Source organism: Natrix helvetica, assembly GCF_964273705.1.
Source record: "Natrix helvetica genome assembly, chromosome: 1".
In the NCBI taxonomy this organism is placed as follows: domain Eukaryota; kingdom Metazoa; phylum Chordata; class Lepidosauria; order Squamata; family Natricidae; genus Natrix; species Natrix helvetica.
The window spans coordinates 269345498-269370151 of record NC_138548.1 but is presented as its reverse complement, the minus strand read 5'-3'; the positions used below and the strand labels follow the sequence as shown (position 1 = coordinate 269370151).

General features: G+C 44.0%; 2 protein-coding genes across 4 annotated transcripts; one reads left to right on the top strand and one right to left on the bottom strand.

Annotated features, from left to right (window-relative positions):
• Positions 1-1366: 1366 nt before the first annotated feature.
• On the top strand, positions 1367-12582 carry PCYOX1L (prenylcysteine oxidase 1 like). Of its 3 annotated transcripts, XR_014174213.1 has the most exons (7): positions 1376-1885; positions 2984-3190; positions 4745-4919; positions 6415-6626; positions 6779-6919; positions 10713-11439; positions 11879-12582. XR_014174213.1 is itself a non-coding variant. In XM_081939885.1 (6 exons), exons 1-6 carry the CDS (start codon positions 1753-1755, stop codon positions 11369-11371), a joined length of 1524 nt encoding a protein of 507 aa, XP_081796011.1. In that variant the 5' UTR covers positions 1367-1752; the 3' UTR covers positions 11372-12582. The 3 variants fall into 3 exon arrangements, 2 of the variants coding, with proteins under 2 accessions (XP_081796011.1, XP_081796010.1); XM_081939885.1 differs by having other exon boundaries at positions 1367-1885; positions 10716-12582; XM_081939884.1 differs by having other exon boundaries at positions 1377-1885; positions 10713-12582.
• A 1856-nt stretch (positions 12583-14438) lies between these two features.
• IL17B (interleukin 17B) lies at positions 14439-21621 on the bottom strand. Its single transcript, XM_081939966.1, has 3 exons — positions 21546-21621; positions 19911-20236; positions 14439-15643 (listed from the first exon to the last, which is right to left on the bottom strand). Exons 1-3 carry the CDS (start codon positions 21564-21566, stop codon positions 15397-15399), a joined length of 594 nt encoding a protein of 197 aa, XP_081796092.1. The 5' UTR covers positions 21567-21621; the 3' UTR covers positions 14439-15396.
• Between the last annotated feature and the right edge of the window lie 3033 nt (positions 21622-24654).

Here is a 24654-nt window from a genome sequence, read left to right as displayed (position 1 = left end):
ACTTTGGCGGTGGGGCCTTTGGGGCTTCACAACTAGCCTCAGTCGCCCCGTGCTCCTCAAAGTAAGTCTGGGGAAGTCCTTTGCGGGCGGCCTGTTCTAGCTGCCTGCAAAGGACCTCCCCAGCTTCCGGAGCCTGTGGCAATAGAAATCACTGTGCGGCAGTTGAAAACTGCCGCACGGTGTTTTCTTGCCACCTGCGCGGCCGCGCAGCCGCGCACCTTAGAGGGAACGTAGCCCCAAAGTCCCCCATTCCCTATGATTATCTTTAGACTTAGAATAACTTGATTATCGCTTTGAATGTACATTAATCGGCATACATTAAAATGAAATTTCATTACATACAGCTGTCAAAGGGTCTTTCCACCTCTTAATATACATTGACTGTCCTCTGATACCACCACTAGACGGCATCGCTATGGCTCACTGCTTTAGAAGAGAGGGGAAAATCCTCAGGGACGAATCACATCAGCCCTTCTTTATTCTCCTACCATCTGGAAGGAGATATAGAAACATAGGTAAACAGGGTGAAGAACAGGGTGAAGGGGGGGAAACCACCTTTGTACGGGCGCGTGGAGATTTCACTCTAAAGGGCTCAGTAAGGCTAACCAGGGAAAGCAGCACAAGCTTATGGCGCCAAGAACCGGGGCTTTTGCAAGAGGCGATTGAGGCGGCTTCCGGAGGCATCTGTCAGAAAACTTGAATTTCGGGGGCTGTGGGTTGAAAGCGCATCTCACCAACTGGGCGCTTCAGGCCTTCCTGCAAGGGGCGCTCGCACATCAGCCCTTCTTTATTCTCCTACCATCTGGAAGGAGATATAGAAACATAGGCAAACAGGATGAAGAACAGCTTTTATCATCTGTGGGCTGTCAAACTCCTGAATGAAAAATAATTCTACAACATAGAATGATTGGCTTGCAGGGCCAGAGTGCAATAAGTTCACATGGTGCAATAGGGCCGGGTTTTTGTTAGTAGGATTCACTGGACTAGATATTTTTTTGTCTTTCACTGTGAGTTGTATTGTGTTGGAGGAAGAGAGGTGCAGGAAGGGAGGCTCAGCCAATCTCATTGTACACATGCTGTACTCTAACAATAATTGAATTGAATTGATAAAGGTTTGAACTGAATTGTCATGTTTATGTAAACAAATAAATACAAAATTTTGCATGTACCCAGATATATTATATGACGGGGGGAACCACCTTTGTACGGGCGCGTGGAGATTTCACTCTAAAGGGCTCAGTAAGGCTAACCAGGGAAAGCAGCACAAGCTTATGGCGCCGAGAACCGGGGCTTTTTTGCAACCGGCGATCGAGGCGGCTTCCGGAGGCGTCTCTGTCAGAAAACTTGAATTTCGGGGGCTGTGGGTTGAAAGCGCATCTCACCAACTGGGCGTTTCAGGCCTTCCTGCATGGGGCGCTCGCACCGGAGCGAGCCAGAAGACACGACCTCCTCCGCTACCAAAGGACTTCCCCCTTTTGATTAATTAGCGGTTGCCTCGTTCGCCGTCGCTGCCTGCGATCCGCGCCGCGAAGGTCAAAAAAGGCCTCGGGAGGCACAGCCCGACGATCCGCTGCGTCTCTCCCCGCCCCCCCCCAAAAGACAAATCTCGGAAAGCGCGCTGGGCCCGAAAGCTGCGAACTCGCCGGCCACTGCGGCCGAAGCATCCGGGGAAGGCGGGCTGGTTTCCGCCGTTCCGCGGCGCTTTCTCGCTTTTGCAGCCGCCGCCCCTCTTGTCTCCCCGCTGCCACCACGATGGCAGAGTTTGCTCAGCCTCCTCCTCCTCCTGCTGCCCGGTGGCTTTTGTTTCTTGCCGTAGCTGTAGGGGGGATGAGAACGGAGCCTTCCTTCGCTGCGGCAGGGGATGCAGCTCCGCCGGGCAAAATAGGTAGGCGTTGCTCTTTCCATAGCAGCGGGCAGTTCGCGGCTTTCCGTGTGGCGTTAGCCTCACCGCCACCACCACTACCAGGCCCCCGTAAGGTGGGCTTCTGCGCCCAAACAGCCTGGAGCTTCCCGCATTTGCGCTGGGGGAATGGGAGCGTAAAAGCAGCGATAGCGGCTGAATGTAGAGCTGTTCTGGCTTCTCCTAGGCTTGGCGCTTTGATGGCCATCCTGGAGTGGTCGCATTTCCGACACGTGCTTTGAAATTTATCCGGAGATGCCCTTTAAAAAAAAATGTCAGGCCAGCCCAATGGCAGGGTCGCTGTGTATATTTCATCCTTGCTTCTCTTATAAGAACGCTGTGTGAGTGTGTGTGTGTGTGTGTGTGTGTGTGTGTATTGTGCTGACAGAGATACTGGAGGGCAGATTTCCCCCCTTCTGCTGGGACCACTGATGGTAGCACATCCCTTCTCCCCTGTGATTGATGCCTGTCAGGTACACCGGATCTACCCTAACCAGAATTGTCAGCAATTGACTGGGCTGGCTAGAAATTCAGAATGGCAGTCCCAACACACTGAGAGATTGAGGAAGTGTGGTCTAACCATGAAATAGTTTTCACCGTGAGATATCAGTTTTGAAGTTCGATTGGAAATCGAACTACTGGCAGTCAGCACTGCACTACTGCATTGTAATCACAGTGCCACCACAGCTCAGACTTAACCAGAAAAACTGTTTTATTCTTTTCTATATCCCTCGTTTATTACTTTTTATAAATAATTCAGAGCAGCAAATACACACACAATACTCCTTCTTCCAACTATTTTCCCCATGAGAACAACACTGCGAGCTGGGTGGGGCTGAGAGAGAGTAACTGGCTTGAAGTCATTCAGCTGGTTTTCATGCCTAAGGCAGGACTAGAACTTAGTTTCTTGCTTTCTAGCCTGGTGTCTTAAGCAGTAGAGCAAACTGGCTCGCTTTACTATTTTATTATATCCCTGCTGTTAAACCAAGATGTGATTTGAGCAGTCCTCTGTTTCCTGGGAAACTATATCTATTGGTTGATCTTTTTATGATGGTTCTTAACACACTTGCTTTGCCTTGGCAGCTGTGGTGGGAGCTGGAATTGGCGGCTCCTCGGTGGCTTATTTCCTGCAGCAGCACTTTGGGCCACAGGTCCAGCTGGACGTGTATGAAAAGGCTGTGGTGGGAGGTCGCCTGGCCACAGTTACAGTCAACAAGCAGTCCTACGAAAGTGGAGGGGCGTTCTTCCATTCTCTCAACTTACACATGGAGGACTTTGTGCAGCAATTGGGTAAGTGCGGTTGAACATTTAGATCAGGGGGTCAAACTAACATCATCATGTTGTCGTCAAATGATGCATCACACCTTTCCCCCCCCTCCACTAAAATGGGGGGGGGGGCGTGTGATGCATCTGGCCTGCAGGCCGCAAGTTTAACACCCCTGATTTAGATATATGAACTTCAAGCTTGGTTTCTGCATATTCTTTTATTGCCTCTGAACGTAGGTGGTATGGCAAATCTTTGGTTCCTCAGGCATGGTATATAGACAAGATCAGGACTCATCATTGTTCTGTTACCACGGAGCTCACTCACTTGTTCTACTGAGTCAGCCTGTCATTTCCTGCCCAAACATTCCATTCCCATTTGTACTTTTGGAATACAATTGCGCTATTTGGGGAAGATTCCAACTCGGAAGTTCCCCCTCCCCCTTAAGATACTTCCTTTTTGTGAATGAATGGTGATGGATCAGCATGGATAGATGCATTGTGTACATCATGGCAATATGCTTGATCCATGGGTGTTTTTAAGTATAAAGCAGTGCTGAACTGAAAGCCAGGATCAAACCACCATACAACATGAGTCTCATTGAGTGACTTTGGACCAGTTCCTTTTCTCAGCCCAGCCTTCTAGCGGAGTTTGAAAATCTAAATTGAGGGGAATCCTCATATAACATGCTTAGATGGTTCCAAAGTTGAGATAGCCATTCTTATTGGCCCTTCGCCGAGAGTTTGTGTTGTCGTTTTTTATTGAGATGGGCAACTCCATAAATTTGATAAATAAATCAATATATGCTATCTTCAGCTGAGCCTTTCCACTCCTTCAGAGGAAAGCTGAAATTTAAATATAATGAAATGTACATTAATATACAATAATATATAATACCATGTAACAACTGTAACAACAACATCCAATTATTAAATCCGCCTTGGTGCAAAACTGAAAATAGACAATCAATCCTGTAATATTATACTATTTATGGAACTTAGACTCCCCACTTGCAGTCACACTCCAGGAAGCATATATAGGTCTCACATCTCTCTTTTTTCCCCTTAACAACAACCTTGTTAGCTAAAAGTTGGGTTTGCGCAGATTGACTGGCACAGATCTTAGTGTATGATTTGGGCTGAAACTGATAACAGGCAATATGCCATCAGGACAAATTAATTCTAGACACAGTTCTGCCAGAGTCCAGCAGAAACCCAAGTTGTTTTTCTTTTAAATAAAGTTGGGAATTGTCTTTGTTTTCCTAACCAGTCTTCACTGCTTTTTAAGATACAATCCGCTCTTGTAGATGAAAATGAAACATATTTTTGGTGGGTGTTTTGTGGTAACAAAATCTGGCCAGTGTCATGGAACTCTGCAGTGCCAAAATGGAAGAAGCACAAATGAGTGTGATAGCAAATGAGAAACTGTATTAAAAATCATAACTGAAAAAGATTTCCCAGAATTAATGCAAGTTAGAAGTAGACAGCAAAAGAGATCAAGAAGGTAAACTCCTTTGCAAAGCCCATCCTGGTAAAAAGGGCATAAGCCAACCTTACTGGACCTTGTTTTCTGTTCTTTAGGACTGAAACACCGTCGAGAAGTGGCAGGAAAGAGTGCCATCTTCACTGGGGAGCAGTTTGTCCTTGAGGAGACAGACTGGTACCTGCTCAACCTTTTTCGGCTCTGGTGGCACTATGGCATGAGCTTTCTACGTCTACAAATGTGGGTAGAGGAAGTAATGGAGAAGTTCATGAGGTAGGCAACAAAGAGGCCATCACTGGTGCCTCCTGGGCAGTGAGAGAAAAATGGGACCATCTTCCTTTGATCAAATTTGCTTCTAGCCATATGGTAGCAATGTACTATAAAGGAGATTACTTTTCAAATTAGACAGCTATTTAAAGTTACAACAGCCAAAACATCTCAGGGAGATATTAATGCAAACGAGATTCAAACAGCTTGACACAATGGTCAGATATGGGAGGTTCCATTCTACCCTACAATGGATGTCTCTGCATTTGCGGAGCGGCAGAGGGAGAAGACCTGGCTCACATCCTATTTGATTGTTGCCTGCATAGGGGGGGGAGGGGGGGGGAGACAGGAACTTTGGTCTATATACCAAACGAATGACCCATTGGGATCCCCATATCAAAACAACTTAACATGTGCTGCCAGAACCGGAAAATAACATTTAACACAGCACAGTACTTAAGCAAAATGGTTTGATTGAGATCGGCATACGTGGGACTGATTGGGGTAGGGACACCGTGGGACGGGGGAGGGACACCAAAATTTAATTTTATCATATTTTATTTGTATATTAAATTATTGTGTTTTATTCCAATTTTACTTTAAATTGTATTCTATCATATTTTAGTAATAATTTGTGTCTGGAAATCTTCACTTTGATATGGCCCAAGGGCTAATCAATAAAGTAAACTAACTAAAGGAGATTCTTAAGACTTCCTGTAAAGCTCATAGGGCCATGATGGCCAACCTATGGCACGCATGCCACAGGTGGCACACATAGCCCTCTCTGCTGGCACGCAAGCCATCACCCAGCTCAGCTCCAACACGCATTTGTGTGCGCCTCCCCCCGGCCAGCTGACTTTCGGGTCTTTGATGCGCATGCAGGAGACACGCATGCATGCCCAGGGGGTGGGGGGGGCATGCACATATGCGCAGGGGGCTTCAGGGAGGCCTGCTGGGCCCCAAATAGGCTGCAGCACAGATGGCTTCAGGGAGGTCTGCTAGGCCCAAAACGGGGTGCGGTGGGGGATCGTGCGCATGCGTGGGGAGCATGGGGGGGTCATACACGCATGCGCAGGGGGTGGGATACATTGCATTGTGGGGATGGGCACATGCGTGTATGCTGTCTCACACATCCATGTAATTTTGACACGTCAGGACAAAAAGGTTAGCCATCACTGTCATAGGGAATGGCCTTGAAGGGCAGGAGGAAGAGCCACTAAGTTGGCAGCGGTCAGTTAAGTTAGACTTGAGCCGAGCCAAGGAATGAATTGAAGAAGACTTCTAAGACAAGCCCCTCCTGAGCGCACACGAAGTGAGGGAGGAGGAGTCACCTTTTGCCTTGCAAAATCTGCTGCTAGAAATGTTGCAATAAATCTAACCCTAACCTACATGGCCTAGGTTCCTTAGTCTGGTCTACCTTGTAGGGCTGTCTTTTTCTAAGAGAGAAGTCGTGCTGCTCTACATTCCCTCCCCCCCCCTTTTTTTTTTTAACAACCTGCAGAATCTACAGGTATCAGGCCCACGGCTATGCATTCTCTCATCTTGAGGAGCTCTTGCGTTCACTGGGGGGTGACACCTTTGTCAACATGACGCAGCGCTCTGTGGTGGAGTCCCTGCTGGAGGCGGGTGTCACACAACGCTTCATTGATGATGTCATCATGGCCATTCTCCGGGCCAACTATGGCCAGTCGATGCTGGTGCCTGCGTTTGCAGGTGAGTACTACCCATATCCTGTGGCTCCAGTCTTTTTTCAGCAGGCCATTGCTCAGGCTTGGGAGGCAAATACGTTGTAGGGGAGGCTGGTGTTTTACAATTTGGCTTGTTCATTCTCTTGACAGATGTTCCCTCTGTACTTCTTTTTTAAGGGGCCATGTTGCTAGCAGGAGCACAAGGCAACCGATGGGCAGTCGAAGGCGGCAACAAGCTGGTATGCTCAGGCTTGCTGAAGCTAACCAAAGCCAACATAATCCATGCCAGGGTGACAGCTATCTCTCTGCACAGTTCAGGTAGGCCACACACAAACCCATCTTCATCCGAGATTGAAAATAAGATCAAAGTTTTCTCCAGATAGCTGAGATTTTAAAGAGCTGCTGCAGGCCAAGTAAACATGCTGGGATGAATGAATGGTCTCACTTTTGCAAGGCAGATTTCCCCATTCGTATGGGTGCACTTCATATCCAGAGGACTGAACTTTAAAAGCTGTTTAGGAAGAAGGGGCACCGGACGGTCAATTTGGACTTGCTGCACATTGGAGAAAAGTCGTTAAGAGATGCTATGAGAGAATTGAGTAGCACAAGAGTTGAATCAACCCTAGGACTTAATGGGAAGAAATGTAACGTATTTTCATTCTCTCGCACCTCTGGCTAATTCACCACCTCAGAGTCTTTTATTTGCTTTTCAGGGAAGGTTCTTCAGAAAAAACAACATTTCTGAGAGTGCCTTTACTGAGTGGTGGCAAGGAGCAAACACACACATACACATGGTTCATTGTATTCACACAGTATCCCCTCTGGTTTAATCCCTGAATTCAGATATTCAGATAATATCTGGTTGGAATGGGCCCGGCGTCGCCCACATGGACGTGCGCAGCACGCGCGCAGTATGCGCATGCATCGTACCTGCCTGCGATGCGTCCGCAATGCTCCAGCTGTTTGGCAGAGCGTTGTGCAGGCGGCGTATGTGGCATGCACGGAAGCGCCAAAGGCTTAAAGGACAGGTAAGGAGCTCGGGCGGGTGGGTGGGTCCTCCGGAGGACAGTACCCGGTGCTGCGGGTAGGTTTCAGTACGCCCGTACCGGGGCGTACCGCCTGCAACCCACCACTGCCCGAGATATACATGCAATTGAATATTGACCGGATACTATGCCACAGGATCGAAGGAGGCCTTCTTAGGTTGAACAAAGCTTTAGAACCGAAGTGTCACAAAGCAGGTTAGCATCAACTAGGTACCCCTCTCCAAAGCTATGCAAGGCCACATCTGCAGGAAAACCCAGTGTGGCTGCTTTGCAGATTTCCCCAGTTGCTGTGGATATTTGTTTGTGCACAGCTGTTCCCCTTTTCTGCAGGCCCAATGCAAATGTCTGTACCTGCGAATGTGTGTGTGCAGATCACTGCCTGAGGCTGCTGAGTCTTCCGTGGTATATATAGCTAGTCCTCCATTCACAACAGTTCATTTAGTGATCGTTTGTGACCGTTTTTCACACTTACGACATTTCAGCGTCCCCATGGTCATATGATCAAACATACTTTAATGCATTCAAGAAACGAGTTTCCTCTTTTTAAAGCTCTTATTAGCTGCAATTACAGGTAGTCCTTGACTAAGACCAAAAGTTATGTTGCTGAGCGAGATAGTCGTTAAATGAATTTTGTCCCATTTTACGACCTTTCTCACCGCAGTTGTTAAGTGAATCATTTCCATTAAGTTATTAGCACGGTTGTTAAACGAATCTGGCTTCCCCTTTGACTTTGCCTGTCAGAAGTTCTCAAAAGATGATGATATGACCCCGGGACACTGCAACCATCATAAATGTGAGTCAGTTGCCAAGCATCTGAATTTCAATCACATGACCACGGGGACACTGAAACGGTCATAAGTGTGAAAAATGGTCACAAGTCACTTTTTTCAGTGCTGTTGTACCGTCACTAAACTGTTGTAAATGGAGGACTACCTGCTAGCGTAGGGATGTCAAAATTGTGGCCCACAGGCCGGATGCATCGCACACTGGCCACGCCCACCCCCGGTTTAGCAAAGGGAGGAAAAGCCACGATAGTCATGTGACGACAATGTGACACTGCGAGTTTGACACCGCTGTGTTAAAGGGAGGAACCCAGGCTCCAAGTGGAAGGAAGTGGAGTGGGGAGGGGGGGAGAAAAAGATGGAAGTAGTAAAAAATGCAGGAAAGGTTATAGACATAAATTACTATCCTCTGGACCTGCTTTAAAGAATTTTGGATAACTGCACCTTGGAAGCCACCTAAATACCTCTGACGTAAAGAATTCATTGATGCCTGCAGAGAAGCAGGCAGGACACAATACAGGTAAGGATCCTTCTACTGAAGGAAGGTTCAAATGACTTTCTCCTTTCACCTGCTTTAAAGGCTGGCATATTTATTACACAAGAGACAACTGACATTTCCTGAGTGTTCACAGCCTTAACTTTTTCTTTCCTAAGAAAAGATGATGTTTCCTGTACATTGGGTATTTACTCTTGATGTGATCACTCGAAGCACACCCAGTGAATCAAATGTGATGCTTTTTGTGATGAAATGGTAGATTACTTGCCTTCTACTAAAATGAATAACTTGTGTGCCCCCTTATAAGGAAGATGGGCAGAATACTACGCAAGAAGAGCGAGACCATTTTCAGGTAGACAGAATAAAAAGAGGGTGAAGAAAATAAAAATAGATAACGAGCATGTATATAATATATAGAAAATGGAAACAGAGAAATATTGGTGGTCCTTGTCATAAATAAACTATCATCCTGTGTTATCAGCCACTGGGGTGATGTACCTCCAGCTAGAAACAACTTTCATTCTATATTATTTCTTCATAAAGTATTGTAATAAATAAAATTTTAACTCTTAAGGTAATTCAATCACACACCACTGACTACCCAAGATATTAAACTTTAGGATATAAAGATCAATAGCTTAGGATATAAATTTATTATAAGAATTCTACATTTAACATTTTGGAGTGATATTGAGATTTTTTTAAAAATACGTGTAGGAAAAAATGTAGCACTCCTGAACAAATAAACCCAGTTTCAACACACAATATAATTGGCATATACTGTATTTTTCTTCCTAAAAGTATCTAGATAAATGCGTATTTTGTCTTGCAGTTAAGAGTCTATAGCAGTGTTTCCCAACCTTGGCGACTTTAAGTCCTGTGGACTTCAACTCCCAGAATTCCCTAGCCAGCTGGCTGGGGAATTCTGGGAGTTGAAGTCCACAGGACTTAAAGTCGCCAAGGTTGGGAAACACCGGTCTATAGCATTTTAGGCCATTGTGGACTTGCTTTGTGCTTGCTGAACTGTCTAGCATCATCCTAGATAAAATATATACCGTATTTTTCGGACTATAAGAGGCTTATTAGCACGGTTGGAGGCTTCAGCAGGACTGGGGCAAGGCAAAAATGGGGGTGTTTTTTGCCTTGCCCCAGCCCTGCTGAAGCCTGCAGAGTGCTGCTGGGGGCTGAGGGAAGGCAAAAAAGGCTCAATTTTTGCAGAAAACAGCCCATTTTTCACAAAAATGGGATACTGGGGTGGGGCTTCCGGAGGCCAAAAATGGCTGTATTCCGTGTATACGATGCACCAACACTTCCTCATTGTTTTTTTTTGGGGGGGGGGGTGTCTTATACTCCGAAAAATGCAGTGGTTTTTGAATGAAATATCCCAAACTGTAACAACAGCAGATGTATACAATTTAATCCAATCATTTTCACGTACCAAAGTCAAAGCTACAATAAATTTCCTTTATTTGTGACCAGTCAGGGAAATCCTGTCTCTGCTCTTTCATCAGCTCCTATCTATTACTTTTAAGGGTTGTGCGAGTGCTTATTGTAGCTGGTTTAACTAATCAAGTTGGTCTTCAAAAATAAAACCAACAGGCAATGAATGAGCTGCTGAAACAATGGATCAACCAAGAAACAGGGCAAACCATGAGGTCTTAGCAGAATTGCTTCTCTTTGAAATCTCAGCTATTCAGCTTCTTAGATAATGATGGTGAATTGCTTGCTAGCTGTCTGAATAACACCCCCCACCCACCCCGGTTTTCTCCCTGTGCATTTTTATCCAGAAGGAAAACCCCTCTACCAAGTGCACTATGAAAATGAAGACGGTCCAGGTTCCAACTTCTATGACATAGTGGTCATTGCCACTCAACTACATGACAGCAAGAACAATATTACCTTTCAGAATTTTGATCCTCCTATTGCTGAGTTTCCTGGAACTTTTCACACCACGGTCACCTCCATTGTTCACGGCTACCTCAACTCCTCATACTTTGGCTTCCCAGACCCCAAGCTTTTCCCTTTTGCCAGTGTCCTCACCACAGAAGCTCCTGGCCTCTTCTTCAATTCCATGGATAACATTTGCCCCGTCAACTTGTCTAATACCTTCAAGCGGAAGCAGCCCCAGGAAGCTGCTGTGTGGCGTGTCCACTCTCAGCATCCTTTGGAGAAGCAAGAGTTGAAGATGCTGTTCCGTTCTTATTACTCTGTTCAGGTGACAGAATGGCAGGTCTGTCCTAATTACGGATCAGTCAAGAGCCTCCCACCTATTATCCTGCATGACAGCCTCTTCTACCTCAACACCATGGAGTGGGTAGCCAGCTCCATGGAGATGTCTTCCGTGGCAGCCAAAAATGTGGCTCTCTTAGCCTACAATCAGTGGAATCGTGAAGTAGAGAAAATAGACCAGAAAGACTTAATGCACAAAATGAAGACTGAGCTGTGAACTTAGGGAGCACTGCGAGACAAGACTTTATTGCATGCAGAGTGAAGGGGATATTTGAGGCTACTGCTGTAAGTGCCATTTCTTGACTTGTTGTGTTCCAGTTATATTGGATTGCAGCATTTGGAATTCCCAATTGGTGTAGTAAGAAATGCTGAGATTTGCAGTCCCACCCATCCCCAAATCCTCTAAGTTAAGGAATAAATTGTACTGCAAATTTAACAGAAGTAAAGCAGAGCACTGCAAATCTGTGTATTTATATCTGTGTTATCTGGGTCATGGCAATCTCTTTAGCATAGCATCACCCTTTCAGAGAGTCTGTGAATTAATGCCACCTCTAGTTGTTCAAGATTCTTCTGTAATCATGGAAGAGGATTGAAACCGAATAGTGGCAAATTCCATTTGACTTTTACTTTACCTGCCGAATCATATTCATACAGCCCAATTGTGTATATCACCCAACAGGCTACAACTTTGGATTCAAACTTCTTCTTGTGTCTTCCTCTTCAGCCTTCCCAAATCATTTATACTGGACTGGACCTTGTTGTACTTCATCCCCTAAGCTAAAGGAAATGGTATTTTTAGGATTGTATGAGTTCTTGGTTTTCCTGGCATCCCAACACTGTATTCCCTTATGTTTATTACGAAGCCCCATGGTGATGAAGCAAAGGACTTTGTGTTGGAACATTTACTGTGAGAAAAGCTAAACAGCTTAACGAATCATGTAACTTTTTATCCACTATCCTGATAAACATACTGTACGTGCACAATTAAGGCTGATCTGCCAGCTATCCCATGGGCCTTTTTCCTGGAAATAGATTAAGCATGCTGCCCTCCAGCATTTGGTTTTTTAAAAAAAAGATTTCTTTGATTCCTAAATTGAACTAATTTTCTGGAATTTTCCTGAGTAGATTCCACAATACTCTAGCCATTTGGTCAGGCTGATCCTGTAAATCTTGGAAAAAAGGCCTATGGATTGGGGGCTTGAATATTTGCTATGTATTGCTAATGAAGCTGAGCCCCAATAAAACAGCTGTGTAGGGTAAAGGATAACTTGTTTTTGCTAATTCCGGATGCAATAAAACAGCGACGTTCCCTATCTTTCTTTATAGAAACGGAAGAAAATGCTTAATTTCAATTGTTAGCTTATGTACAGTGTGGATATTGATAAGGTTTTCTTTAATGAACATTATTAAATCAATGACCTATTTGCAGATTTGGATGAGCTACACACTTTATGACCAAGCAGCTAAATAGATGTAGGCCCAGCTAGTCTGCAATGAGATAATTCACTGTGCCTTGAGTCATAGCCTTTAGCTGGCGGGGAAGAACTGAGAAAATGAAAATAAAGTTATCCGCTTGCTTCTTTTGAAGTTGTGACATTCTGGCACATAGACAAAATCTTAGATCAAGGATAGCAAACTGTTTGCAGCTGGTTGGCAGATCTGGAATGTTGGCATATTGTGAGTATTCTCACAAAATGGTTGCCATAGTCCAGGGGTGTCCAAACTTGGCAACTTTAAGACTTGTGGACTTCAACTCCCAGAATTCCCCAGCCAGCTGGCTAGGGAATTCTGGGAGTTGAAGTCCACAAGTCTTAAAGTTGCCAAGTTTGGACACCCCTGCCATAGTCGATGTGGCTGGACTCAAAATATTCCTTGCTCAGGGTGAACTGAGAATCTGTTCCCTGTCATTCAGTTGGTCTCTCTTTACTAGATCAACTTAACACTTATCCTATACCTGAGTAGATGGATGGACTTCTAAACAAAGCACTAGGCTGCAGTGTTCCTATGTAATGTTTAGAAAGACTTCAGGAGGTTTTTGTAATTAATGCCTCTGGGCCCCACATAAGATGGAGGCAAATGAAATTGGAAGTATGCCCATATTTTTGCTTAGCAAAAATAATTAAAAAGGAAGATACAGCAGGGGCTTGGCAAGTACAAAAGCCAGTTGCTTACAGTTATATCAGTACTTCTTGGCATCTCATTGGGTAACTCCCTTTATTTTATTCTGTTGCTTTCATCGCCGTAATGGCACTGCATTCCATCCATGAAAAATTGTTTCTGGGGAAACAGCTCGCCTAGGATTCAAATGGGAATCTTTCTTAGACTTACCTACCAGGGGTGGATTCCGGCCGGCACTACTGCTGGTTCACTCGTGTGCGTGCTTTGCGCTTGTGTGCATGTGCAGTGCAATTAAAATTGTTCTGTGCATGTGCAGAACTTAAAAACAAGATGGTAGCCCCGACGGCGCTGGCTGGGAAACCGGTTCAGGGGCATGGAAGGCCTGGGTTGCTGCTGGTTACAACAACCCAGGCCGCCAAACCACTACCAGTTCGGCTGAATCGGTAGGAACCCACCACTGTTACATACAGAACCCAAGGATTGGACTCTGGCTCCTCTTCCTGTGGAGCAAGCCATCTTGAATAAGGTAAGCTTCCTTTCTACAGAACAGACAGCACTGATGTGTTTTTTCACCTGTATTATAGCAATTCTTCAGCTTGTCACATCAGGATGTTTCCCAGTCGTGCTATTGGAGACACACACACACACACTGCAGTGATCAAATCTGTGCCCTTCTGCAAAAAGACTGCATGCTCAGCCCCTGAACTCTGATTCCCTTCCATTGTGAAGGATAGGGTATTAAATGAGGTTATTAGAGATACTTGGGTCCATCACAATATGTGTGCATAGTAGTAGGCAGGACTCTCTTGCTGCCTTCTCAGTCTAACTCTTGGCATGGATAACATCCTTAATGTTCCTCTAGCTAGTGAATAGTAGCTTGTCAAACAATTTTGTTTTAAAGATCCTCTCCGATGCTCAACTTTCCTCCGTTGCTCAACACTTAGACTCGTTCTCTGCTATGATTTGAGAGGCAGTGGAGCACTCTAACCTTTCAACTGTTGAGTAGGTTCTCATTGTGCTAACTATAGTAGGCTTAGGCTTATATTTTTGTGGACCCAATCATGTATGCTTTGGTAATCAAACATATGAACTCTACAAAGTGTGGACCCAGCTAGTTAGTTATGCCAAAGTGTTCTATATTCAGTGTCCCAGTACTGTCTAAAAAGGATGCTCTGAAAGGCGTTTTTTGAATGTATGAAGCCAACTGGATGATTTTGGGCCAGTCACTCTCTCAGCCCAAGGAGTAATGTAATGGAAAACCCACTTATGAAAATCTTGCCAAGAAAAATTCCATGGAATTGTCCAGGTAGTTGCCAGGAATTAAAGACTAACTTGAACACACATACAGACAATGACATACTGGCCTATATATTGATTCATCTCTAAAGGTTCGGTCCAAACTCAACTTTATAAGCTAAATTGTCACTAGTCTGAAGGTCTGAAAATACATTTTAACCAATAATCTTTCCTCTGTTTTTTCATTAAATTCCTAAGCAAACAAGGATGCCAGATAAGGAAAAAAAATGGAAGTGGGAACTGTGGCTACAGCATCACAGCAAGCGTTGTTTAAGTGAGGAAGTAACTTGAACTGTTTAAACTGGACCTAAAGCATTAATAAGTAATTTGTCTGTATATATGTATATAGATATACATACATACATACATACATACATACATACATACATACATACATACATACATACATACAGTATATATTGCCAGCCTTCTTGAAGGTAATGCAGAGATGTCAGCTGAGCAATAGCACTTAAACATATATACTGCTTCACAGTGCTTTATAACCCTCTCTAAGAGGTTTACAGAGTCAGCCTATTGCCCCCAACAATCTGGGTCCTCATTTTACCGACCTTGGAAGGATGGAAGGCTGAGTCAACCTTGAACCTGATGAGATTCAAACTGCCAAATTGCAGGCAGGCGGCAGTCAGCAGAAGTAGCCTGCAGTACTGCACTCTAACCACTGTGCCACTGTGGCTCAGTCAAGAGCAAGTGACTTCAATATCTAAAAGTACATTGGTGTTTCCTCATTTGGCAAAAGAACAGAGCAGTTCAGAAGAGCAAAAATAGTACTTCATACATAAGAGCAGGAAGTCCATTCCTCCTGGGTCCTCAGAAGATGCAAGTGCAGCCCACAGCAATGGTCTCCATAACCATCTTGTACTCTTTGTGGCACTTTTTCTTCTTCCTGTGAGGCTTACTTGGCTCACACAGCATCCGTCGCACCGGGATTTTGCTATAGATAGGAATGCTGACCATGGTGCGGTCTTCCTGCATGGTGAAGGGATTGATGCACCCTGCGCACAGACAATGTGCCTCTGGGATGTCAACTGGAACCCGGGATGCATCATGGTTTATCCTAAAGGAAAACAGATTGACATTAAAACATGCATATTTTTCTTGATGGCTACTATGGCTGTGCAGGAGTCTGAATATGGAAATGAAAAAGTGATTCTTGACATCCATGTTTCTTTAAAGGAGCTCCTGCTTTTTCTGGGCATCATACAATGCCAGGAAAATACTGAGAAGTATCTTAGCATTGACTGAGAAGATGCTGTCTTATGTAACATGCCTGCCCGTATACACACTAAATCACTTTTTTGTGTTGAATTTATGTTAACACAAACATGTTGACATTTATGTTAACATAAATTCAACACAAAAATAGTTTGTCACAAAAGCGACACCCTGGCAAGTCTCCTGGATTGAGGATGAAAAATGAAAGCAGAAGCAATATGCTCTGTCCCATAATGAGTAGACCAGGTTGCCCTGATAGACCGGGTTTACCAGGAAAATAAACACTGTAAATCACTGTTTCCTTTTAAAGACAGGATGGCTGGGACTAGGATGATATCGCATCACTAGACGATATCCCAGAATAAACGGTGGCAAACAACAGCTACCAGTTGTAGCTCCCCAAAGCTTTTGTAAGGAAATGGCATGGGGTTGTTGTTTTTTTCTCCTATTAGAAAATTCTGTTTTCCAAATGGGAAGAATATCTGCATGTAATGTGTTTGCTCATAGGAAGAATCATGGTTCGACAAGAGGGGCAGTATTATAGGGCATATTGTCCTATAAATTGGGTTTGTTTTTTGGATATGTATTTAATTTCTTTTTAACTTTCGGGATGTGTGTTTTTTAATGTTGTACGCCGCCCTGAGTCCTTTGGGAGAAGGGCGGCATATAAATCCAATAAACAAACAAACAAACAAACAAGCAGTAGGGCAAACATCTTCCACATAGAAAATTGTTGCAATAGGCAATGTCTTCCACTTGTGGGAGCGCAAGCAACATTTCCCAATCTGGTGCCTTCTAGAAGTGTTGAGATGAAGATTTCCAGAATTCCCAATTAATGGCTCTGTCAGCTAAGAATTCATGGAGTTATACTTCTCAGATTGGGAATGACTAACTAATTTAGATGAATGCCTTCTTTTTCAACAATCATAGATTTGTTCCAGAAAATGATGCAATTATATTACGATTATTTAACTAAGTTGCAGAAGTAAACAGAGAATTGTACTTCCATGGCTAATTCCAGGAATTCTCTTCTGCTGTGACAGTTTGTTAGAACCAGAGCTGGGTTTAGAAATAGCTACCCAGAAGCCCTTGTAGCTTAGATGGCACATTTTGTGGCTATTGCTGCTGTTACTGACAATTATAGGTCACAAACTGGTACCTCTGATGCTACTAAGCACTGATGTATCATCACTGTGCAAAGCTAAATACCAGCGAAGCAACAGTGATTCCATGCACCACTGGAAATGATGGGATACACTGAATCTTTTGCTTCCCATGAAGCGAAGTATAAATGAATTCAATTCTTTTCCTTCTGGACCTGTTAGAATTTGGGATCTCCAGTTCTTAGTGGATGAATGAAATTACTTGTTCAATGTTCAGAAATTCAGTAAACTCACAAACCGTTTACTGTGTGGAGGATACAGCGGTACAAACTCAGACAACCCTGAACATCATCTTGATCTGGATATTGGACAGTATTGAATATTTTAATTAATTCAGGTTTGCTTATGAGTGCGTTGCAGAATCACAGCTGCATATATGGGCTCTGCTAGTTGGAAGATTCAGTTTGATCATCTGCTTTTAAGTTCATTACAAGAACAGAGAGTTCTGGCTTAATGTTATAACCAAGACTAACTACTAAGCAACACGATTGTAATATGCAGCATCAAGGGTCTACGCTGACTTACAATGGCAATTGTAGCCATTCCAGTTATGCTCATTAAACATGCTTCATATCATCACTGTGACCTCCTGCCAGCTTCCCCATTGACTTTGTTGGAAGCCAACAATGAAAGTCACAAATGGCTATCATGACTTTGGGATGCTATGGCTGTTGTAACTGCGAGTCATTTGCTAAGTGCCTTAGTCACAGGGAGTGCTATGACAACCGTGGACCAGTCATAAATATCCTTCTTCAGTGTCATTGTAACTTCAAATAGTCACTGAATAAGTAGTCATTAAATGAAGATTACCTGGAAGCCCTCTTTTATTATCAATAGTGCATGCTGCTGCTGCAGTGGTGGGTTACGACCTGAACGCCCCGGTACAGGTTTACCGATGCCTGCCGGGAGCACCAGGTACCGTTCTGGTATGCTGCTCCAGAGGGCCCGCCCGTGTTCCTTACCTGTATTTGAGCTGTTCGGGCTTCCGCACACATGCACAGAGCGTATGGTGCCTGTGTGACACTCCGCCAAGCAGCTGGAGCGTCGCAGAGGCATCGTGGAGCGTGGCGGATGGTAAGTATGCATGCACGTGTTCATGTGGTGGACGCCCGGCCCCATTGCACCGTATCGGTTGCACTGGGATCCGGAACCCACCACTGTGCTGCTGGGACACCTTTTGGGTGTAGGACTCACCTTTTGATGATGCCAAGATAGCTTCCTTCCTGCACTTCTTCTCTGGACAGTTCAAGGATCCCAATGTACAATAATTAAACCAGTGATTAATACTAGTTCTATTTTAGATTCTGTTATATCCTACTCTATCCCAGGTGAGTTGAGTTGGCTAATGCATTAAACTGATCACTGAAGTCTGGAGTTACATGTTTATTTGTTTATTTATTTATTTTATTAGATTTGTTAGCCGCTCCCTCTCCTCGAAGGGACTCGGGGCGGCGTACAGTCAAAGATATATATTTTATGTTGCATGGAGGAGGTATAAAAAACTCATAACACAATATTACATTTCGTAAAATAATACAATAATAATAGAATTAAAATAACCTTAAAAACTACCCTAAGATTTAAAAAAATTGCCAGGAGGATTAGAGAATAGAGTTGTAGTTAAACCAGGCCAGCTAGTTGGAACAGGTGGGTCTTGAGTTTCTTACGGAAGGAGCGGAGATCAGTTGTAGTCCTAATGTCGGGGGGGAGGTCATTCCAGAGGGCTGGCCCCATCACAGAGAAGGCCCTACTCCTGGGCGCCGCCCGCTGGCATTGCTTAGTGGATGGCACCCGGAGGAGTCCCTCTCTGTGGGAGCGAATTGGCCGCAGGGATGTATGGGGTAGGATGCGATCCCGCAGATAACTAGGTGGCTACATTATATAAAATTCAGTTTTAGATCAAAGTTCATAATTTTGATTTTCCTATTTCAATTTCAATCTCTTAATAGCAATCAAAATATTTTTACTTAGAAAAGTTATTTAGGAAAATAGCACCAAAGCTGTTCCCAGGACAAGATTCTAAATAAGAACACACAGTGACTGGATCATATACGTATGCTATTCTAATCCAATCTAGTTAATATATAGAATGAAATATAACCTTGCGGTTCAGATGATCCTTAGAAGTCTGAGCAATACTAAACAGAGTTAAGCTACATTCCTCTAATCCCCAGAGGCAGTAGGATTTTTCATATTTCCTCTTTGTTGAGTGAGAGGATCATCAAAACCATTTTTCGGTTCCAATAAAGTCCCAATTTCTACTCAAGTGCTGATGTTGGACCTCTTACACTAGAAAAAGTGGATATTTTTGCTGGTGTTGATGGACCCAGGTACCCAAATCCCCTTTCAAACTAATGTGTAATCTAAACGAGCCAGGGAGACTAATCTAAATTTATTTCCAAAATTCTCTCCTGAAGAGACAATTTGGTCTAGTAGTTAAGGAATCAGACTAGAAACCAGGAGACTATGAATTATAGTCCCATCTTTGACACGAAGCCAGGTAGCTGACTTTGGGCCAGTCATTCTCTCTCAGCCCTAGGAAGGAGGCAATGGCAAACCACTTCTGAAATTTTGTCAAGAAAACTGCAAGGATTTTTCCAGTCACCAGGACTCAAGGCTCACATGAACACAAACAAACACACACACACACACACACACACACACACACACACAGTCCTCTCTGCTCCAGTCATGTTTTACTTGACCCTGTTAATTTTCATTATGCTTTTTGCCACAAAATGTACGATCTCGTCCCTCTACAACAAAACAGATTGTTAACTCAAGGACTGTTTTGACCATCATGTTGACAATAGAATACTATAGGATCATAAGTCTGACAAAGCTGAGAGGTTCAGAGGGAGGGGAGAGAAAGAGAGAGAGGGAGAGAGAGAAAGAGAGAGAAAGGGGGGGGAACTCCCTCAGTTATCAAACTTTGTTCCGCCTCACCTATAGGCCCACGGAGACAAACTCCTCTTGTTCGACATCCAGAGTCTCAGATTGACCTGGCATTTACTATCCAGCAGTTCAGAGCTATTTCGCAGCTGGTTAACCACCTCCTGAATGCGCCGCTCATAATCCTCCACCAAGGTGTAGTCGGTGAGGGCCCCCAGATTTACCCTCAGCACAGGGTCGGGAGAGGATTCCTGTGCCCGCAGATGTTGTTCCCTGACTTTGGCTGAGCCTCTCCTCCTTCCTTTTGTTCCTCTGCTTTGCTCTTTCGACGCAGGGGTAGCATCCGGGGCCAAGGAGAGGCAGAGAGCACAGAGAAGCAACTGGATAGGAAAACAGGCAAACTTTATTCAGTCATTGCATGAACACAGGTTCTATAAATACAGCATTGTATGATGGTTTTAAAATGAAACAGAACCCTAGCAAAGATCAAAGAACAATACACCTACCAACATAAAATATGGTACAGTAGCAAACAAAAAAGATCAGATGTTCGAAACACAACAAAATATTGTTGAACATTTAATTAAAAAACTGATTAATGATTTTTTATTTCTTAACAGATCAACCCATCCTCCCAATAAACTTTTGATAATAACCTAAAAGTTGTTGATTCACTCGGGATTTTTCAATGAGTTTCAGGACTGAGTGGCAGCTAGATTTCTCCTTAGTCAAAGACGATCTCCAATAGTCTCAGGGTTCAGAGACGTTCTGCTCGAAAACCTGTTCATTTCATTTCCTATTTGATTGATTTGGAACGTTCCCATGTTTTCCAAGTTCAAGTATTTTGTTTCAAGGCTCCTCTGCAGGAAGCAATAGGAACATGAGACAAACCCTGTTCCTTGTTATTTCCCTCCCCTTTCTAGGGCTACAAAAGGAGGTCCCGCTGAATGCTATCTATCACACAATCCCCAGAGCTATGTATTTAAAAAGAAAAAGAAAAAAAACCGTTATAGTAAGCCTTTGAAGCAACCTTTTATCAGAATAATTATGCTTTTGTTGTTTCTATGCTCAGGTTTTTTTTTTTAAGAAAAGCATTCCTGTTGCTAAAAGGCTAATGGAGCCGATTTGTTTGAAACGCGGGGGAAAGAATTTGGATTTTTATCATTTCAAGCACATTGCTAACATATCAGCTGTTCCCAGTTTGGCAGTCCCCAGATGTGACTGGAGTTAGAGAATTTCCCAGCAAGAAGAATGAGAATTGCTGATCTAACACATCTGAAGGCCTCTGAGATAAGCCGCCACTATCCCCTTCATCTCTCCAACTCATTCCACACCAGCCCTTGCCTTCATTTCTTGCCCTTGTTATGGCGAAACAACAGTGCTAATGCCAAGGAGCCTGTGTTTTCCTGGCAAACTGCTTCTCCACATGTGTCTTTTTGGGTTGCTGGGACAGATGTGGACGTTCCAGCAGTTGTGTCTTTTTTTGTCCCTACCCCCACCGCAGGGGAGCTTCATTCTCTGATTTTTGTCTCTAGCTGGGTGGCTGGATTTTGTCTCCCCCACTTTACCAGGCTCTAAAATCAATTGCTCATCCAGACACAGTTTATCGTTCCCAAAGCAAACAAGCCTGACAGATCATTAATTAGCAGAAAGTAAATAAAAGAGGCTCCAGGAGGGCCAAGCACCTACCAGCTTGGGAGCCCACTCCATCTCCGCTGAGGGTGGGTAAGCCAAGGCTCTGCAGATGCCTCCCTCTGCCGCAGAATGAAGTGAAGGAGATGGGGGCCGGGCGCTTTAAGAAGGAAAGCAACAACCCTTAATCTCTTCATCGCCAGGGAGGTGGGCCTGCCTGGCACCAAGGCATTTTCCCAGGATGCCAGCAAGGATGTTGACAGAAGGGACAACCGTCTGGGCTGTCTGCTATCCAGCAAGCTGGTTTCCCTGGATTGGAACAACAGGATAGCCACAGGACTGGCCTGCTTGATAGAATGGAGTGGAATGGAATGGAGTGGGGGGAGCATTAAGCAAATTATTGTGAAGGCAGATTTCCCTTATGGTGGAGGAAAGGCCAGATATTATCTAACCATAGTGGCAGAATTTCCAAAATTGCTGGGAAGCAAAAGACAAAGTTAGATCTTGGCCTTGGAGAGCAGGGAAAAGAAGAACATCTGTTGACGGGAGGCTTGGGTTGTGTCTTAAGACCCTGAATGGCCCAGCAATTCAATACCAGGCTTGTGCAACTCCTGGAAAGTGGCAGAGTCAAGCCGTTAGCGTAACCAGAGTCCTGGGTGGTACCCTGGAGCAGTGCAAAGGCGAGTTAGGGACATGATGAAAATGGAAAGGCTGCCTTCCTTGAATGGGTGGTAAGTTTATAAAGCAGAAATTGGAAAGCAGGGGACAACTCTTCTATTTATTGAGCAGTAGGTCTAATTTTTTTTTCTCTCTGTAAAGAGGCAACTGGATATATTTCTTTATAGCATTGCTCCAGAAGAAATAGTGAAAGGGTCTGAATGAAAGAGATCATACAAAAAGAAAAAAAAGTGTTTCAATGCTGTAGAATGAAAAACGCAATTCTGCATAAACTTGGGCTTTGAATGGACCAAGATAGACCATTAGGTAGACAGACAAATATACAGATAGAGATAAAGATAGAGTTGGATAGATGATAGATAGATAGATTATAGATAGATAGATAGATAGATAGATAGATAGATAGATAGATAGATAGATGATAGATGATAGATAGATAGATGATAGATGATAGATAGATAGATAGATAGATAGATAGATAGATAGATAGATAGATAGATAGATAGATAGATAGAGATGGCTACTTGATGCCTGAGCCCTCACAATTCACTTTCAATGCTGCCAATAGTTTAATGGGAAGTATAATTGTCTTGTTATGTTAGAATACATTTATTTATACCATAAATGGCCAAGATCAGATTATGTTTACTTATGTTTTAATCTCTGTACTGTAGGAAGGGGTGCCTGCATCTATCCTTTTTAGGAAAGAGAAAATTAGTAGGTAAAAATCATTACCTAAGCTTAGTTTAATTTAAATCCCATTTCATTTAGTTTCCAGCAAGGTTTCTAAATGCCAAACTAACCAGGTCAGCCTAATAGATTAAGAGAGGCATCTTGCATTCTTTTCATACCCTAAGAATTCTCCAAGAGGCACTTTCTCATGCTATCAATTGTAGACATTTTTTTCTGCAGATAAAAAGAAGCAACACTAAGAAATACTAGAGGTGAGAAATGGCCAATTATTTAGTGAACACCAAGAAAACTATATAAGACAAGTTTACATGAAATTTAATTACAAATTTAATTACAATTTAGTAAGTTTAAGGAACACATTATAGGCATTTTAAATAACAGTTAAACACCAAAACATTAACTAAAATATCTATCTTATCTTAGATTTTAACTTATTTGTTGGTAACTAGGTTCCCCCCCCCCCCAAAAAAATTGCATTCTTTGAGCTAGTTTCCTATTTATGAGACAAAAATATATACTGGTATTATTCAAAAAGCAAAGCTAACCAGGAGGTTATTAAAAGTAGCTTACAAAAAGAAAATATAATATTTTCTGCTTTCTTTCTGTCTGTAGCCCTCAATTACTTTCTTCTTCACTCCTCTGCCACCAAAATTGAAGGGAACAAGTGCTTGAAAGTCTTGCGCCAAATACTGCAAACTAAAATTAAAAAATCATTTTCTTTCGATGTATTTTAAATATTTGTCTATCGGGCATCAGTACGGGTGGTTCCCCCCCAAAAAAGCCCAGGGGTGTAAAGGGGTGTGGGTGGGACTTCACTTCCATAGTTGTACAGCCCATTTTGACTTTTTTTGGACCCAAACCAGTGGTGGGTTCCGGATCCCATTACAACCGGAATGCTGCAATGGGGCCCGGTGTCCACCACCTGCACGCACGCATGCGTACTTACCGCCCGCAATGTTCCAGCTGCTTGGTTGAGCGCTGCACAGGCACTGTACGCTCCATACACGAAATCCCAATCGGATCAAATACAGGTAAGGAGGGCGGGCAGGTGGGTGGACCCTCCGGAGCACCGTACCGGAATGGTATCTGGTGCTCCCAGCAGGCACCAATATGCCCATACTGGGGCATACCGGTCGTACCCTACCACTGGCCCAAACCTGCCCATGAATGCTCCTGTTGTCCATGCAAGTTAAGAAATCACTATGATTTAGATTTCCTGGCAAGAGTTTGGGCCATTTTTGTCCCTCTTGGAAGAAAAGGGAGCCTCTTGAAGCCTCCGGAGGGCAAAAAACAACCCAACACGTAAACCAAAAGTTCGGGAACAGACTTCCGGGTTGCCCGTGGAATGGCCAAAAATGAAGGCTGAAGTCAGCTGGCCAGTGCGCACATGTGCGCTGGAGCTGACAGGGCAATGCATTGTATGCCCTAACAAATGGCTCTGCATGCCACCTGTGGCACTCGTGCCATAGGTTCACCATCACGGATCTATAAGGATGAGTCTGTCTCAGGGGTGGGAATCAGCCGGTTCGGACCAGTTCGGGGCTAACAGATAGTTCTGGCGATCAGTTTCCCCCCCCCCCCCCCGCCCCTGCTCTATTCTGTCCTATATTTTCTTTGTTTGAAACCCAGCTGATCAGCGCGGCAGAGAGGATTGCTGCATCTCAGCTGTTTTACTCATCGGGGCTGCAGGAAAAGGTAAGATTTAGTGCTGATTTCAAATGCAAAGTGCCCACCCACAACGTGCATTTGGTGCGTGCACATGCACCGCGTGTATGCACGCACAAAGCATGCGCAA